A 16,060-nucleotide genomic window follows, 5' to 3' on the forward strand; every position below is an offset into this window, starting at 1 on the left:
GATCTCACGTTCCATCTTTCACCAGGCTGGTAAACTTGCTAACCTCGCTAGCTTCCTATTGGATCTTTAGAAAGAGTGTGGCAAGAACATCTATTTCAAAGGATTATTGTTGTGATGATTAAATAAATGGCACAGAAAGTCATTCTGTAATCTACATAACATTAACTTTCCATTAAAATACTGTCAATATTTATTAAAATAATCTATAGTCTCATGGACAACAATTTATTCTTATAACTTGAGGTATGATAAATTTTAATTAGGTGAAGTACTCCCTAAAACATCTACTTTGAAAGACTATTTTAATTGTAATGACAAGTTGCAATCCAGAAATGAAATATTCTCTAATTCCACATAGTTAGTAATTTGAGTTATACAATAATAAATGTCTTTTTAAGAATCATTTTTACTATAAAATGCAAAAATTAGAAATAAGAAATAAGAAATAAGAAATCAATCACCAATGACAGATAACATTCGGAGAATGATATATTTTCTGGACATACAGTTTTGACACATCTTTTCATGGTTATCGTACCACAGAATCTACTTCTCATCTTACTTTTTCATGTAATGTTTCACAGGTTGAGCTCTTCCAAGGGATCATCTTTTAATGGCTGCATAATTGTCCATTATGTGAATGACTCACAGATTACTTACACAGCCTTTGGAGGTGAACATTTTGGTTGTTTTCAATATTTTGTGATAATGACTAATCTGACTAGCCTACTAATAAATTATCTCGCTGACGGGTAGGAAATTCTAGATATGACATTCCTTAAAGTAGAAGAAATGGCCTTGCAGAAACCTCATGCATAATGTAAAGCTCTCCATCTAATAATTGAATTCTTATGTAAGTTTTAATGTCAAACAGCTAATCTGTCCAGAAGACACCAGATTAGTGTAACTTCTCTTTTTTTCACTATTTTATTGAAGTGTAACATACAGTTGGGACAGTACACTGGTCATAAGTGTGCAGGTTGATGTCTTTCACAAATCCACACATATGATGAAATAGAGTATTATCTGTCCCCCAAAAGCCTTCTGATCCTCCAATTCTATCATTCCTTTCTCTGTGAAGGTAATAACTATTCTGATGCCTACTCTATAGGGTTTCTTCTGCCTGGTTTTGAATTTAATATCAATGGAATAAAACTGTATGTACTCTCTTGGGTCTGGTTTATTTTGCTCAACATCATGTTTATAAAGATCATATTATTGCATATAGTTATAATTTTGTCATTTTCTTAGTTGTTAACTATTCTCTTATATGAATACACCACAATTTTTACTCATTGTATTATCAATGGACATTTGTACTTTTTCCTCTTTGTACTATTACCAATCTCAATATAAATATTGTTATTTCTGTCTTTTTTTTTTTTAAATAGATGGAGTTTCACTTTTGTTGCCCAGGCTCGAGTGCAGTGGTGCAATCTCACCTCACTGCAACCTCTCCCTCCTGGGTTCAAGCAGTTCTCATGCCTTAGCCTCCTGAGTAGCTGGGATTACAGGCGCACACCACCACACCTGGCTAATTTTTGTATTTTTAGTAGAAACAGTGTTTGGCCATGTTGGCCAGACTGGTTTTGAACACCTGACCTCAGGTGATCCACCCACCAAGGCCTCCCAAAGTGCTGGGATTACAGGTACGAGCCACTGCGCCTGGCCTATTTCTGTCTTTTGACATATACCTAACAATAGAACTGCTAAGTCATAGTACATAGTGCAGCTTTAGCAGATACTGTGAAATAGTGGGCCAAAGTACTTGCACAAATGTGCACAACCATAAGCAGTGTTTGAAAATTCAAGTTCTTCGTCCTCACTAACATTTGGTTCTTGCCGTCTTTTAATGTTACCTGTTGTGGTGGGTGTATATGGAATCGTGTTTCCCAGATGACTGACGGGTGAATCCCTTTTCTTTATTAGCAATTTGGATATCTTCTTTTGTGAACTGCCTGTTTAAGTGTTTTGCCCATCTTTTAGACATTAAGTTGCCTATCTTTTTATTGATTTATAGAAGCTATTTATATATTCAGGATAGAATATATCCTGAATATATCCTAAAACATACCAGTTTTAATAACACATACCCATTATGTATTGGATATGTATATTTAAGACGTTAAATACAGTTTTTTTGGATATATTATTGGATATATGTATTCAAAATATTCTTTCCCAGTATGCAACTTGCTTTTTGATACTGTTGATGCATAGAAGTTCTTAACTTTTAAAGTAGTTTAAATATCAATCTTTTCCTTTGCTGACATGCTGTTTAAGAAATCTTCAGTTATTCTAAGGTCATGATGATATCCTCCTGTTACCTTCCAGAATCTTTAAATTAACTGAATTATGCATATTTATTACTCTTAATTCATACCTTATGTTTTCCAAAGTTGGTCATGAGGGATCGTCCATGTGATTTCTTTCCACTTTCCTTTACATCTGGACTCTGAATAAATAAAGGCATAATATAACTATTTATCTTCTTTGCTTTTGTCTTTTTCCTTAGTTCTGGTGGAATGGCAAGGGGGCCCTCTCTTCACTTCTGTTTGCCTCTAGGTGAGAAACAAGCAGACTCCACTCATTTCCTCCTGCTCCTCACTCCACTACCACAAAGGTGGCTCTGCCTGCCTTGGAAAGGGAAATATTGGCATGGAGAGATGGATGCCAGTCAGGACGCAGCAGCTGCCTGCACCTTCCCAAAGCTGAGGTCAAGGGCTCTCAGCAGTGTACAGGTGTGCTGGCCCTCATGGCGCCTGTTCACCAGGCTCTCCACAGCACAGGATGTGTTCTTTTAAGTGTTCTGAGTGGGGTTAAGTCATTTTCAGTTAGGTGGGAAATTACCATTTTCAGTTTTGGCAAATGACCAAAAGTCATTAGCAGCCAATTCTGTTGAATAAAGAAAGTCAATCACATTGACTAAACAGTGCTATGTGGGATTTTAAAACATTATAAATAAATAAAATCCAAGGATATCTATGAGATAATAAGATTGTTTTTGTTTGTTTAAAGTAAACAAAGCAAAGTTTATCTGTTCGTTGAAATAATTCCCTCTGTGATGAGCACTGGAAAGAGGTATTGTAGCCTCTGAATTTTTCCTCACATAGGTTAATTTTCCAGTTAGAGATACTGGGCCAACTCTCTTTCCTGGAGCCTATGTCTCATTAGCTAACAGAAAGGCCACCTGCTAAGAGGGTTTAAACTCTTATTCATTTGTCATCCTTAAAAATATGTTAGGTGGTTCATTACTAACAACATGGTATAAGGAGAGACCAGTAGGCCCTACCTGACCAAGACTCCAGCTAAACAGAGAAGAAACAGGTAACCACATAAATGGAATACATGTGGGTGAGCAAAAACAGTTAAAGCCAAAAGGTTGGGAGGGGCATCTGTATATGTCCATAGATGCTAATCAAAGATGCAAGTAGGGGTAGGAAGAGGTTGGGTGGAGTCCAAGAACTGGTTGGGGAAAGAGCAGTTCAAAAAATGCTGGAGGAGTAATGGTGAGGGGTTTACAAGGCGATTGATGTTAGGTAACTGTTAACTGATTCATATATGTTTATTGCTTTTGGAGATCTATTAATGCGGATCATTAACGGTTCAAAAACTGTGGAATTAAGAAGGCAGCTGGATGTGGTCATACACGTAGCACTGCTCTCCAAGTTAGAAGACCCAGTTCTGCCACCAAGTAGCTACGTTTCCTTTAGCAAGCCTCTTCTCTTGGTCCGTTTTTTTTTTTTTAATCTGTGAAATGGACCAATTAATCCATGAGTTCCTTTCTATTTCTAGTAACCCATCTATTGGTAGGGGGACTACGCCATTTATTGTCCAAAACAGGACCTTTTAAGAATAAAATGGGATACTTTTAATAATTATGCTGGGACAACAGGTATAAAGCACGGCTGTCACAGGCAAATTGAGGTATATGGTCACCCTATTTAGTAGGCACCTACTATACCCTAAGGATAATGCTAATAGCATTACATCTATTCTCATTTACTATGCGTAACCAACCCTGGGAATAAGTATAATTAAAATCCCAATTTTACAGAAAAGGAAAGCAGAAATACAGACAAGTCAGATTATATGCCCAAAGTTACAAAGCTTGTTGGTGATAAAACAGGATTCTGTCTAGCTACAAGTCCTCTCTCTGGCTTCTTTCCACTTCTCCAACATTTTCTATCCCATTCTCACTCTCTTTATGTAGGAAATAGATATCTACAAATACCTATCACCAACTTTGGCCTCTCCCTGAGCATCGGCACATCTTTCACTGAATTATTAAGTAAGACATTGTCCTAGGAACTTGGCATATATATAACGACAAGAGCAAACAAGAGAGATGCAGACTCTGTCCCTACTGGGCTTGCAGTCTAATAGTAGACACAAAAGATTACAACACACTGTCATAAGACTATAATGGGGAAAGATTAGGGCACTGTGGGATGGCACAGGGAGACCATCTACCTGGATTTGAGGATTAAGAACTTCCAAGGGGACATGACACAAAAGCTGAAGCCTAAAGGTGAGTACAAGTTATCTATGTGAAATGGGGAACAGGAAGTGTACTATGGCCAAGGAAACAGCCAATATGAAAGCCATGTGGTAAGAGCAAGGTACCAGGAAATGAAGAAAGTGGAAGTGTGCACGTGTGGACTCCTACACATGCACACTCTGTGGGTGTCACCGCTAGGATCCAGGACAGAAAGGAAGGATCTTATGGGCTATTATCTCTGAATTTGAGCTTTATCCTCCAAACTATGAGGAGCCCTGAGATGGTTGAAAACAAGAGAATGACATGACCAGATGCACATTTCTGAACTATCACTATGGCAGTGGTGTGAATGAGACATTAAGCAGGGCAGCTGAGAGCTTAGGAACTTGTTAAGGTTATTCAGGCAGCAGCAGTTCAGATATAAAGAAAGCAGCAGATTCCAGAACTCTTAAGAACCATTTCCTGTGACTACTAAGCACTTTCAGCCTGAAGGCGAATTTCATTTTTACTTTTCTTCAGGGCTCCGCAGGAAAAAGACAGCACAAGTAGAAACCAGTCCTGCACTGTTGATTGACGGTCCAGAAAAGTAGGAGCTGGAGTGGCGTGCTGCCCAGAGCCACACTCAGCACATTCTCAGCTTTGGATTTAAACCGACATATGTATCTGGCACAGAGGGACTTGTCTCAACAGTAACTTGCCTTTGCTTGCCCAGTGAACCAAAACCATATTTTTAAAACACAGCAGTGTTACAAACCTCAAAAATAAGTAAAAAGGAGATGAGTTTTGCTACACTACCTCTCAAAAATTTTCGGTTCTCTTACCATTTTAGCTGATGGAGAAATTGTCATTAGGATCTCTTCAGTGAATAGCAAAAGATAGAAGGGCTTAATTTGTTTCTTCCAAAATATCCAAGCCTTATGGTTGCATTTCCAATGAGAATAATCTAGGACGGGGCAAAGACTTCTCCAAACGCATAAGGGAAGTAACTGGCCCAGATAAGCCAATGAGAGTTCACTAAGGACAAGAAGCAGAATCAAGATGGGCTAAACAAGTCTGATCTTACAGGCACTTGTGGTGTTGAAAATAAATGGCTGGAGGCGAGGAGAGTGAGAAGATTGTCACTATTCATAGAAATTATTAAGAAAATCCAGAATTACATGGTAAACTATAAGGGCAGTAATGCTGTAATTGACCTTTTGGTTGTCTCCCCAGTATTCCATCTGCCCCTCTAACATGCAGTTTGAGAGGAGCTAACCTTGACAAGAGCTTCAGAGGTAAGTTCTCACTGGCATTAGCAAGCCAATATTATCCTATACTCTGGCCAAGTACTGTTTCAGGAAGGACACTTACCCATGGCCACTATGATTAGCTTGGGGGTAGGCACATGAACTAGGTTAACAAAGCTCTCGTTTGTTAGTTGGGGCAAATATGCTGTCTCAATCTCTCCAGATATGGACCAAGAAACATGTAACTCATGGCGCTGTTGGCAAGTTATCTCGCAACCATCATGGACAGGAGAACCAGACTTGAGATGACACTGATGGCATGATAGGTAGAGCAAAAAGATAGAGCTACAATGACACCACTGAGCCTCAGGATTAAATCCACCCCTTAGGCCATTCTGCAAATAAATTTGCCGCTTACCAACATCTTCTTCATCATTGAAGCCATTTTCAAAGAGGATTTCTACGTTTAGAAACTAAATGGGCCTGAGAAACAGCCTGGCAGTTGGATGGCTAGACTTGTATAGGGTCCAGAGGGCAACCATCAATGCAGAGTGATCACTTAGGATCCAAGGGCGGTCACCCCCATATGATTTTCCTTCTGCCTGAGGAGTCCTCAGCCCTGGAAAACAGGTGGTGAGTAGCAGGGAAGGCAGACATCTAATGAATGTGGAGAGGTGGGAGGGTAAGGGACACAGTGGGCTGGAACTTCTTCCCTCACCTGAGCATGCATTAGGAAGATGAGTCTGGAAACACTGGGCTTTGTCTGGAGGGTCCAAGTGGAGCAGTATGTGAGTCATTTCTACCTCCACCCAATTCACTTTTAACTATTTCTCATATCATTTTGCAATAGGAGATTTTCATTTCTCAAGCAAAATGAGGACAGAAATAGAAGAAGTTGGAGGAGCATTTCATAAATGATTAGAAACAAAGTATGAGATGCTTTCTTTTTCCTGTTGAAGGATAAGTACAAGAGGGAATCAGATACCTGCTTCAGGTGTGCATTTAAGCCTTCATGCGTGGCCTTCAGTAGTGCCCTCACTGTGAAACAATCAGGATCTTCTTTATCTCGAATTTGAGATTCTTTTAACAGTGACTCCAGTTTTTTCCTTATGAAAGATTCCACCTGATGCTCAGTGGTCCCATTATTCTGCAAAGAATTAAGTAATACAAATGATTTCCTTAAGAAACACACTGAATTAGAATATACTCTTTGATCAAGCCACAATTGCTTCTATAATTTCACTTCTCTCAATTACTTGTAAGAAATTAAGCTCAAGTTCATTGTACCACCTCAGTCTTCCCTCCTCCACAAATCCTATAATAATAAGGATTACTATTTATTAAGAACTAATTCCCTGCCAGCTACTCTTCATGTGGCTGCATTCAGTCCTCAGGAACCTTATAAGTATTATTATCATTTCCATTTCAGTGATACAGAATCTGATGCTTAGAGAGAAATCAAGTAAGTTGCTCACAGTTACATAGCTAGCAAATAACTGAAGCAGGATTCAAACTCAGGACTCCAAAGCCCTTCCCACTATGCTTATGCTATTTGATGCTTTTAACAGATAAAAGGCCAGGGAAAGTTTTTGGAAACTAAGTTTTCTAAACCTACGGAAGTAAATTAGAACAAAAATATGCTATTAAGATAAAACTACTTTTTTTCACTGAGGAGAAAAGAATGCTATGGAAATTTCAGGAGTTGAGGATTATTGTGAGATACATTTCCTTCCTATTTCCAATCCCACTGTATAGTTAGGGGGAACCCCAATTGTTACCTCAGCCATGATTTGTCATTACAATTACTTTAAGATCACAATGAATTTCAAGGGGTTTGGATATCAGAGCTATGACCTGTCCAGATGATGACTCACAGAATTTTGAGGTGATCATGGGTCATAGATTCTCTCAAAGTCCTGCTTAGCACAGCTTTTCGGCCATTTGTTCTGCTTGAAACTAATGGCTCCAGCCTCCCTTCACAGCTCTTCTGCTCTTCCAGTGCGCCTACCTCTCCCTGTTTCCAATACCTTTCCCTAAATTCTTCAACCACTTGCTGAAGACCAACCCACCCAAAGGGAGGAAAGGGATACTCCTTCACAAGAGCAATTCTCACATTCTTCACCAAAAGTTTAAGACTGTTCTTCCATTTGCAAATCTATTTCTAAGAGGTCATTATAATGTGGACTCTGCATAATGGGTAGCTTTCCAATAATGCATTCATTTTCACAAAATCCTGTAAGAACAAAGCAATTATAAATGCCCTAAGGAAAAATTTCAAAAATCTATATCAGGATAGGTTATTGAATTTCCCTGTATCACTATCATGTGCATTAACATCTTTAACATGCCCAATTAATGAGGCACTCCACTTCCCTGGAGACCTCCAGGTCCAGAAGGAGATGCAAAGATGAAAAAAGAGTTGGCTCTTAACATCAGAAGGGAACACCCTCCTGTCACGCTAGAAAAGGCATGTCCCCAAATATTCTATCCTGGTCTACAGAGATGCCTACAAAAGCACAGACAACCAATACAACAGAGTTTCTGATAAGGAACACGGCATTACTACCTGAGTGGCTGAGAAGGCCCCACAAAAGAGGTGGGAATTGATTGGGGCTCTCATTGTAACCAAGATTTCAACAGTGATGGAAAGAAGGGCTTTCCTGCCAACCACAGTTCTAGCAAAGGATTTACATGAATCAAGAATGTTCTGTAAATGCAAAGAACACATGAGCTTTCCTAGAGTTCATGGAGTAGGGTAGTGGCAGATAAAGAACTTTGGAGAGTGGAGGGACTTGAAAGCAAGAGGTATGGAGCTGCTAAGAGAGTCTTTGAGTGAACAAGTCCTTGGGTAGCAACTCTAGAAACAATATTAATCTGGCAGCGTATGCCAAAAGAGGAAGTGTGTCTGCAGATGAAACATCAGGCACACTGGGCCCCAATGCAGGTACTAAGTGCCTACGCTAATGTGCTGGGGGTAGTTAATAAAGTTGAGAGATAGTTTGGGAACAAAACTCATTTTGTATTAAAAAAAAAAAAAACCCATGTATTGTGCTTCTGCTGTGCCAGGTGAGAAGTATTAAAGAGGAATACCCCCCACTGTCACACAGCCCTCAGTGTCATGGAGAAGGCCAACACATCCCTGGATAATTACACAAGCAGGAACAAGTAGAGTGACAGGTGTGAGGGGTAGCATATGCACACAGAGGAGGCACAACTTGTCCAGCCTTGGGGAATCGGGGGACAATTCCAGGAGCAGAAGAAACCTGAGTCAAGCCTTAAAAGATGAGTATATTAGTTTCCTGTGACTTGGCCAGGTGCCATGGCTCATGTCTGTAATCCCAGCACTTTGGGAGGCCAAACCAGGAGGATCGCTTGAGTCCAGGAGTTTGATATCAGCCTGGGCAACATAATGAGACCCTATCTCTACAAAAATTTACAAAATTAGCTGGGCATGTTGGCCCACACCTGTAGTCCTAGCTACTTGGGAGGCTGAGGTGGAAGGATCCCGTGAGCCCAAGAGTTTGAGGTTGCAGTGAGCCATGATCATGCCACTTCACTCCAGCCTGAGCCACAGAGCGAAGCCCTGTCTCTAAAAAATAATAATAAAGTTTCCTGTGACCAATGTAACAAATTGCTACAAACTTGGTATCTTAAAAAAATAGAAATGTACTTATTTTCTCACACGTCTGGAGGTCAAAAGTATGAAATCTTGGTGTTGGCAGGGCTACACTCCCTCTGAAAGCTCTAGGGGAGGATCCTTCCTTGCCTCTTCCAGCTTATGGTGACCCCATGTATTCCTTGGCTTGTGGCAGCATCACTCCAATTTCTGCCTCTGTCTTTCTATGGTCTTTTCATGCATGTCTCACCCATCTGTTTGTGTCTTCTCTTCTTATGAGGACACTTGTCACTGGATTTAGGGCCCACGTGGTTAACCCAGGATTATATTATCTTGAAGTCCTTAACTTAATTACATCTGCAAAGACCCTTTTTCCAAATAAGCTCACATACATAGGTACCATGGATTAAGACTTGAACCTATCTTTCAGTGGCCACAAATGAACCCACTGTAATGACTAAGAACTGATCATCTGGCAAAGAGTAGGGGGACAGCATTTCAACATGAGGAAAAGCATGGAGAAAACAAAAAGTATCAAAAGAACCAGTAATCATATGAGCAAGGAGAAAAGAGCCACAGGGAAATACAGAAAAAGCAACTTAAGATTGTACACAGTAGTCCCCCTTTATGCATGGGAGATACATCAAAAAATCCTCATTGGATGCTGAAAACCGTGGATAGTCCTGACCCCTATGTATGCTATGTTTTTTCCCACATAGTAATGGGTGGATACACTGGACAAAGGGATGATTCACATCCCAGGTGGGGTGGAGTAGACAGCGCAAGATTTCATTACACTTCTCAGAATGGTGCACAATTCACAACTTACAAATTGTTTATTTATAGAATTTTTCAATCAATATTTTGGGCCATGATTGACTGCAAGAAGCAAACCCACAAATAAGGGGGAGAGTGTATTGTACTAAGGCTCCCAAAGCACTGTCATGTAAAGATACTTCATTTAAGCTGCTGAACCCTGTTTAAGGCAAACACTAGGGCTAGCCAATTTTTTCTCATAATGACACAGGCAGAAAGGTTCAGCCACTCAACCAAACACACATGCCTATGAAAATGGCTGAATTGCAGCTTGAACCTCCTAAGACTTCCCATTCAAGACTGTGGTTATTTTTCCATACAATGCAACAGCCATCCCTCTTATATTGTTACAGAAAAAGAGAAAAGAGAAATTCTTGAGTCAAAGTAACCATGTACAGGTTCATATTTTAAAATGTCATTATTTCTATCATGGAACCAGGGAAATACATCATCACAATCCCTCTGGGAAAAACAATTTCACTTAAGGTTAGAAGCAAATCCAAGAAAAGAACTCCATGTCTCTAACCCCCAACGCATTTGATCAAGACCCAGGGCCCAGTGGAGTGTGCATTTGTTGAGAGGACAAAGAAAAAGAAAGCATTTAAGAGCACCTAGGGTAGCCAGTGTTACACAGAATGCTCCAAATGAGCATCCATTTCCTTCCCTCGCTCAGGGCCTCACAAAGAGGCAGAGACTTAAAGTAAGGAGAAGATCTGTGGCCATGACACCAAGTCACTTTCACTGTCAGCAAGGCAAAGCTCAAAATACAAAGTCAGAGCCGACCCAGAGCTGGTAAAATAATGAATGCTTCACACTAAAGCTGTAATTATTCACTTCACATCTTCCAAACACTGGGAGCTGCTAAAGGAATGATATCTCTGCCTGTTGATCTTTTTCTTCTCTGTGATTTACTGCACAAGAAAATTGGCAACTGTGAAGAACAAATAAATGTGTGGCTGAGGTTTCATTAATATATTATCATTCGGCCCTGGAATCCAATAGCACTACTGAAAGGAAGCTAAGACAGACACTTGACCTCGAGACCTATCAGGCACCATGCACCTGCAGCAGGGACCACAGCTGAAAGCCATATGTATCTTGCTCTTTTGTTCTCTGGGCCAGTGGGTGAGAAAGGACGCTGCAGCTGGGGGCTGGGGGAGAGCAGTCATTTCATATAGTGGGTAGTTTCCACCAGAGAAGTAATCAGGGTTCTCAATTCCCTTTTTTGAGAGATAAATCTGATCTAGGAATCCCTCTACCACAAGTAAATAAATTAAACATATTCTCATTTTGTCTCCAGCATGAAGCTAAATCATCGCTGAATACGCAGAAGGATGCCCCAAACAACAACCATCATTCCAGACTGGGAAGATCCAGGAAAGGGGAGAAATTGGGTGCTGCTCCTTGAAAGGGACCTTCCAAACAGTGGGCTCTACCTGCACTACACATTGCAATCACCAGCAGAGTGCTCAGAAATCCCAGGCCATGCCCCAGACCCATGTATCAGAATCTCTGGGCCAAGACCCAGACACTGGGGTTTTTGAAAGCTACCCATCATTCTAATGTGTGGCCAGAGTTGAGGACCTTTGCTTTAAAAAAAAAAAAGCAAAAAAGTTGAGGACCTCTGCTTAAAAAAAAAAAAAAAGGCAAAAAACTAAAAACTGAAGTATTTCAACATCCCCCCCAATTTTTTTTCCTTTGGCTAAAGTCCAAAGATGAGAAGAATAATATATTGCTGCCTTTTCTGAGTGCCTTACTGCTTTCCAAGCTGTAAGACCTGAAGGTCTTGGCTGAAGAACAGCTGCTTCTCAGCTATTCGAGCCTGTGTGTTTACTCCTGTCCTCTATCATCTCCTGCCTGCTCCTTTAGCTCACTTAACAACATATTCTTCTGTTCAAGGACCAGTCATATCCATATATTAGAAACAACTAAAATCTTTTTTTTTTTTTAAGAATAGCTCAAAGCATAAAAGGAATGACAGGAAAAAAGATGAGGGAGGAAAATGATTAAAATGTTTAGTGAGAGATATACACATGCAGAGTGGATAATGGTTTTAGAGTATAAGACAACAATTGCTACATGTCACTGCAGTAGGACTCCTTTAGAACTTGCTGGAAGGCTTGGTGTTTATGGGATGAGCTTTATGTAGGAGATACAGAGCTAATGTTTATGCCCAAGAAGCGGGCTAAACAGATTTAGAGAGCACAAGAAAAAAGATACTGCATAACTCAGCAGAAGCAGAAAAAAATTAATGAAGTTGAAATACAGAGGTGGAAAGTGTGTAGAGCACACTGACATTAGAAGACTCATAAAGATGAATAACGGTGACTTCGCCTTACAGAATCAAATCCATTAGATTACTACTCTGTGGTTGAAAGGAACTTGTCCTCTGTGTCTCTGAGTTGTATGATTCTTGTGTCACTGAACACACTGGCTTTACCTTGTGGCTTACCCATTGTGAGCCAGATTTTCTCTATGGCTGGAGCCACAAAATAATTTGTGGTAGAAGCTTAAAAGATTCAGCTAATTCAACAACAGAAGCATTTATTACATAAGAAAAAAACTTAACAGTATGGCTTAAACTGCTTGCTTAAAAGTAACAGGAGTCTTGTCCTCCTGCCCTGCTTCTAACTCCAGGATGGTGCTGGGAGAGCCTCAAATCCCACTTCTGGCCTTTGCGCTTGGGGTTCTTTCTGCCTGGAACATTCCTCCTCAGGTATCAGCATGGCTAACTCTTCACTTCTTTCAGGCCTTTGTTCAAATGCATCTTCCCTGTGAGGCCTTTCATGGACATCCCATCTAAAACTTCAATAGATCCCTTACATATACACATGCATAAGTGTGCACACATGCACACAGACACACACACCCTTTTTTCCTTTAGCACTGATCACTGTCTAGTACACTATATATTTTACATATTTGTCTTGTTTCTTGTCTATCCTCCTGCTCTCCCATTGATGTGTAAACTTCATAAAGGCAATGATTTTTGTCTATTTTGTTACTGATATATCCTCCAATACCTACAACAGTGATGAGCACATGTCCAACAGGAGATGTTTATAAAAGTTTATTGAATGTGCAAATGAATCTTACATGACCTCATGAAAGTTGATGTTCCAGTGTAAATGAATGCAAAGTTAAAATGTGTATTTATTGCAATAATTCAGATATAACTTATAAATCTAACCACATTTTCTCAACTTAAAACTGAGGTTAAGAGCTTCCTCTAAGATAATTATTGGTTCACATAAACTATCCAAAGTATACTCTCTTTTGCAGAAATATGATCAGATATTCAGTTTATCAGGGAATTTATTATAAATTCACCAGTCAGATAGGGCATTTGAGCTCTCTGCCAACAATAGGACTATAAACGGTCTGATTACAAGATAATACTTTGCCTTTATAGACACAGCATTGCCTTTTCTCAGAAGAACTCAAAAATAGCAAAAAACAATTTGAAATATTTCTCCAATATTGATTTATTTCTTTTCTCTTCCAAAATACAACAAAGAGACGCCTGTAAACCTTTACAGTTAAGGTGCCTTACTTTCACTTAGGGCCAAACCAAAGAATCGAAATGAAAGATCATATCTAACTCCATGGAATCATGTTCTAAACCATCTCCTGATGTGAGTTTCCAGAAATCAACTACTCTTAGTAAAGAAAAGAGGAATCCAGTTGGATACTCCACAGGTGAAATTATTTATTTGTTCCTATAAGACTATAGCTTCCTGTTTTTTGCATAACTACACATATTGAACTTAGGAAGTTGAAGAGCTCACTGGCATCAGAAGAAAAATGAAATAGCTGAGTGAATAATGATAGATCTACACTATGGCTGGCAACCAAGAGATCTAGAAAACAAGATGCAAAATGATAAAAATCAGAGACAAAAATCTGGTTTATAAAGTAATGCTAAAAAATAAAGCTAAATTATCCATAATCATAAATAATTAATTATAAAAAATAAATACCTAGAGGAGAAAAAAGCAACTATTTAAAATATTAACTGTATCATGACACAGCATAGTTTTCAATCACATAAATCTATTTAGATTTTCTGTAACCATAGCTCCATTAATTAATGGTATTTAATTTTGCTAACATAAACTATTAAAAGGCAAGAGAAGAATACAGATGGTAACTTTTCCTTTTCACTTCAAGCTGAATCTTCTCCATTTGGCCCATTTAAAGGGCATTAAAGCCAAGAGAGAAGTGTCTACTGAGACGTCAACTCTCATTAAGCTCTTGTCCCCTTTGAAAATAATGCCAGCTCATTTTCACAACTACAGGAAAGCCATCACAGAATCATCTGAGAGTGGACTACTGTTAACAATGTAATAACTGAATTCAAGGCAATGGTGTAAATTACAAGAATTTATACAAAATTTCTCTGTTTTTTTTTTTTTTTGAGGGTAGAATCATAGTCCTGATGTCTAGAGGACTAACCTTTTCTGTAGAAATAAAATTCTATACCAAACTATCATCAGCGTGTGCTACTCTCAGGTTGCTGTGTGATTCTAGCAATTACATGAGTTATAGAAATGAGACTGAGGCATCTTTTTAAATCTTATATTTCCCTCAGGTTTGTATTTCCCTTGGATCACCTGGCTAAATGATGTTTTTCTTTTTTCTTTTTTTGGGGGCGGGGGGGTGCGGAACGGAGTCACGTTCTGTTGCCCAGGCTGGAGTGCAGTGGTGTGATCGCGGCTCACTACAAGCTCCACCTCCTGGGTTCACACCATTCTCCTGCCTCAGCCTCCCGAGTAGCTGGGACTATAGGTGCCCGCCACCATCCCTGGTTAATCTTTTTGTATTTTTAGTAGAGACGGGGTTTCACCGTGTTAGCCAAGATGGTCTTGATCTCCCGACCTCGTGATCCGCCCGCCTCCACCTCCCAAAGTGCTGGGATTACAGGCGTGAGCCACCGTGCCTGGCCTAAAGGATGCTTTTCTACAAAGGAGGCTCCTTCATCTAGAAAAGGGGGCTGACGCACCAAGCAAGTAACAAACTATTCTATGCCACTTTATTGAAGACTTGGCAAATTAAAGATTTAGCCAAGAGGTCCATGTCTGGAAGGGCTTGGAAATCCCTCTGGTCCAAGGTACATTTTCTTAAAGAGGGCATGGGCATCCCAGAGAAGCAGGCCCACCTGCAGGTGGGGTTCCTTCATCCAGCCTTGACAGGGAGCATGGTGGGGCTGCTAGCATGAGGTAGGGAAGGCAATGCTAAAGTAAAGCCAGCTTTTATTATCAAAGACAGTAACATTTCCAACCGCAATTTGATTTTTGAATTTGTAATAGGAAATTTATCCCTGGAGAGAGAGTTGAATGAATTAATCACTAAAATTCCTTCCAACACTCAGACACAAGAATCCTTGACCCATTCATTCAACAAACATTTGAATGTCTGTGTGCCAGCAAATAAAGTAATTTTCAATGAATATCCTTTCTACACCAGAGCCACCGTAATTGTGAGGCCTCCAACACAGTAGCAACTTGGAACTCCATTTTAATACAGCATATCAAGGATAAAAAATATGGTCATGCCTGCAACTTACATAATGGAGCTTGAATTTGCACTCGTCTTCAATTTCATCTGCACTGTCCTCATCGGAAACTTCCCCTTCCTCTGCATCATCCCCAAGGTGATAAGGCAACTTCTTACCCTGAAATGGAACAAAACATCCCATTTAAAAATGAGAATAAATTCACAATAGCCAAAGGGTGGAAGTAACCCAAGCATCCATTGACAGATGAAAGGATAAACAAAATGTGTATGTACATAAGATGGAATCTTAGCCTTTAAGAAGAAGGAAATTCTGATACATATTACAAAATGAAGGAACCTTGAAGGTATTATGCTGATTGAAATAAGCTAGACATAAAAGAAAGT

At 39.7% G+C, this 16,060-nt stretch overlaps 1 protein-coding gene across 5 annotated transcripts in view; it reads right to left on the reverse strand.

The window, feature by feature from the left end:
* Positions 1-16,060, reverse strand: part of PLCH1 (phospholipase C eta 1) — a 266,633-nt gene that overhangs the window by 22,147 nt on the left and 228,426 nt on the right. For all 5 annotated transcript variants that reach the window (XM_063661314.1, XM_063661316.1, XM_063661313.1 and 2 more), the window contains 3 exons: positions 15,726-15,833; positions 6,713-6,874; positions 2,384-2,455 (listed from right to left, as the gene is read on the reverse strand). In XM_063661314.1, the coding sequence (XP_063517384.1) occupies positions 2,384-2,455; positions 6,713-6,874; positions 15,726-15,833 (342 nt within the window). The remainder of the gene's footprint in view (positions 1-2,383; positions 2,456-6,712; positions 6,875-15,725; positions 15,834-16,060) is intronic.

This window comes from Pongo pygmaeus, chromosome 2 (assembly GCF_028885625.2).
Source record: "Pongo pygmaeus isolate AG05252 chromosome 2, NHGRI_mPonPyg2-v2.0_pri, whole genome shotgun sequence".
In the NCBI taxonomy this organism is placed as follows: domain Eukaryota; kingdom Metazoa; phylum Chordata; class Mammalia; order Primates; family Hominidae; genus Pongo; species Pongo pygmaeus.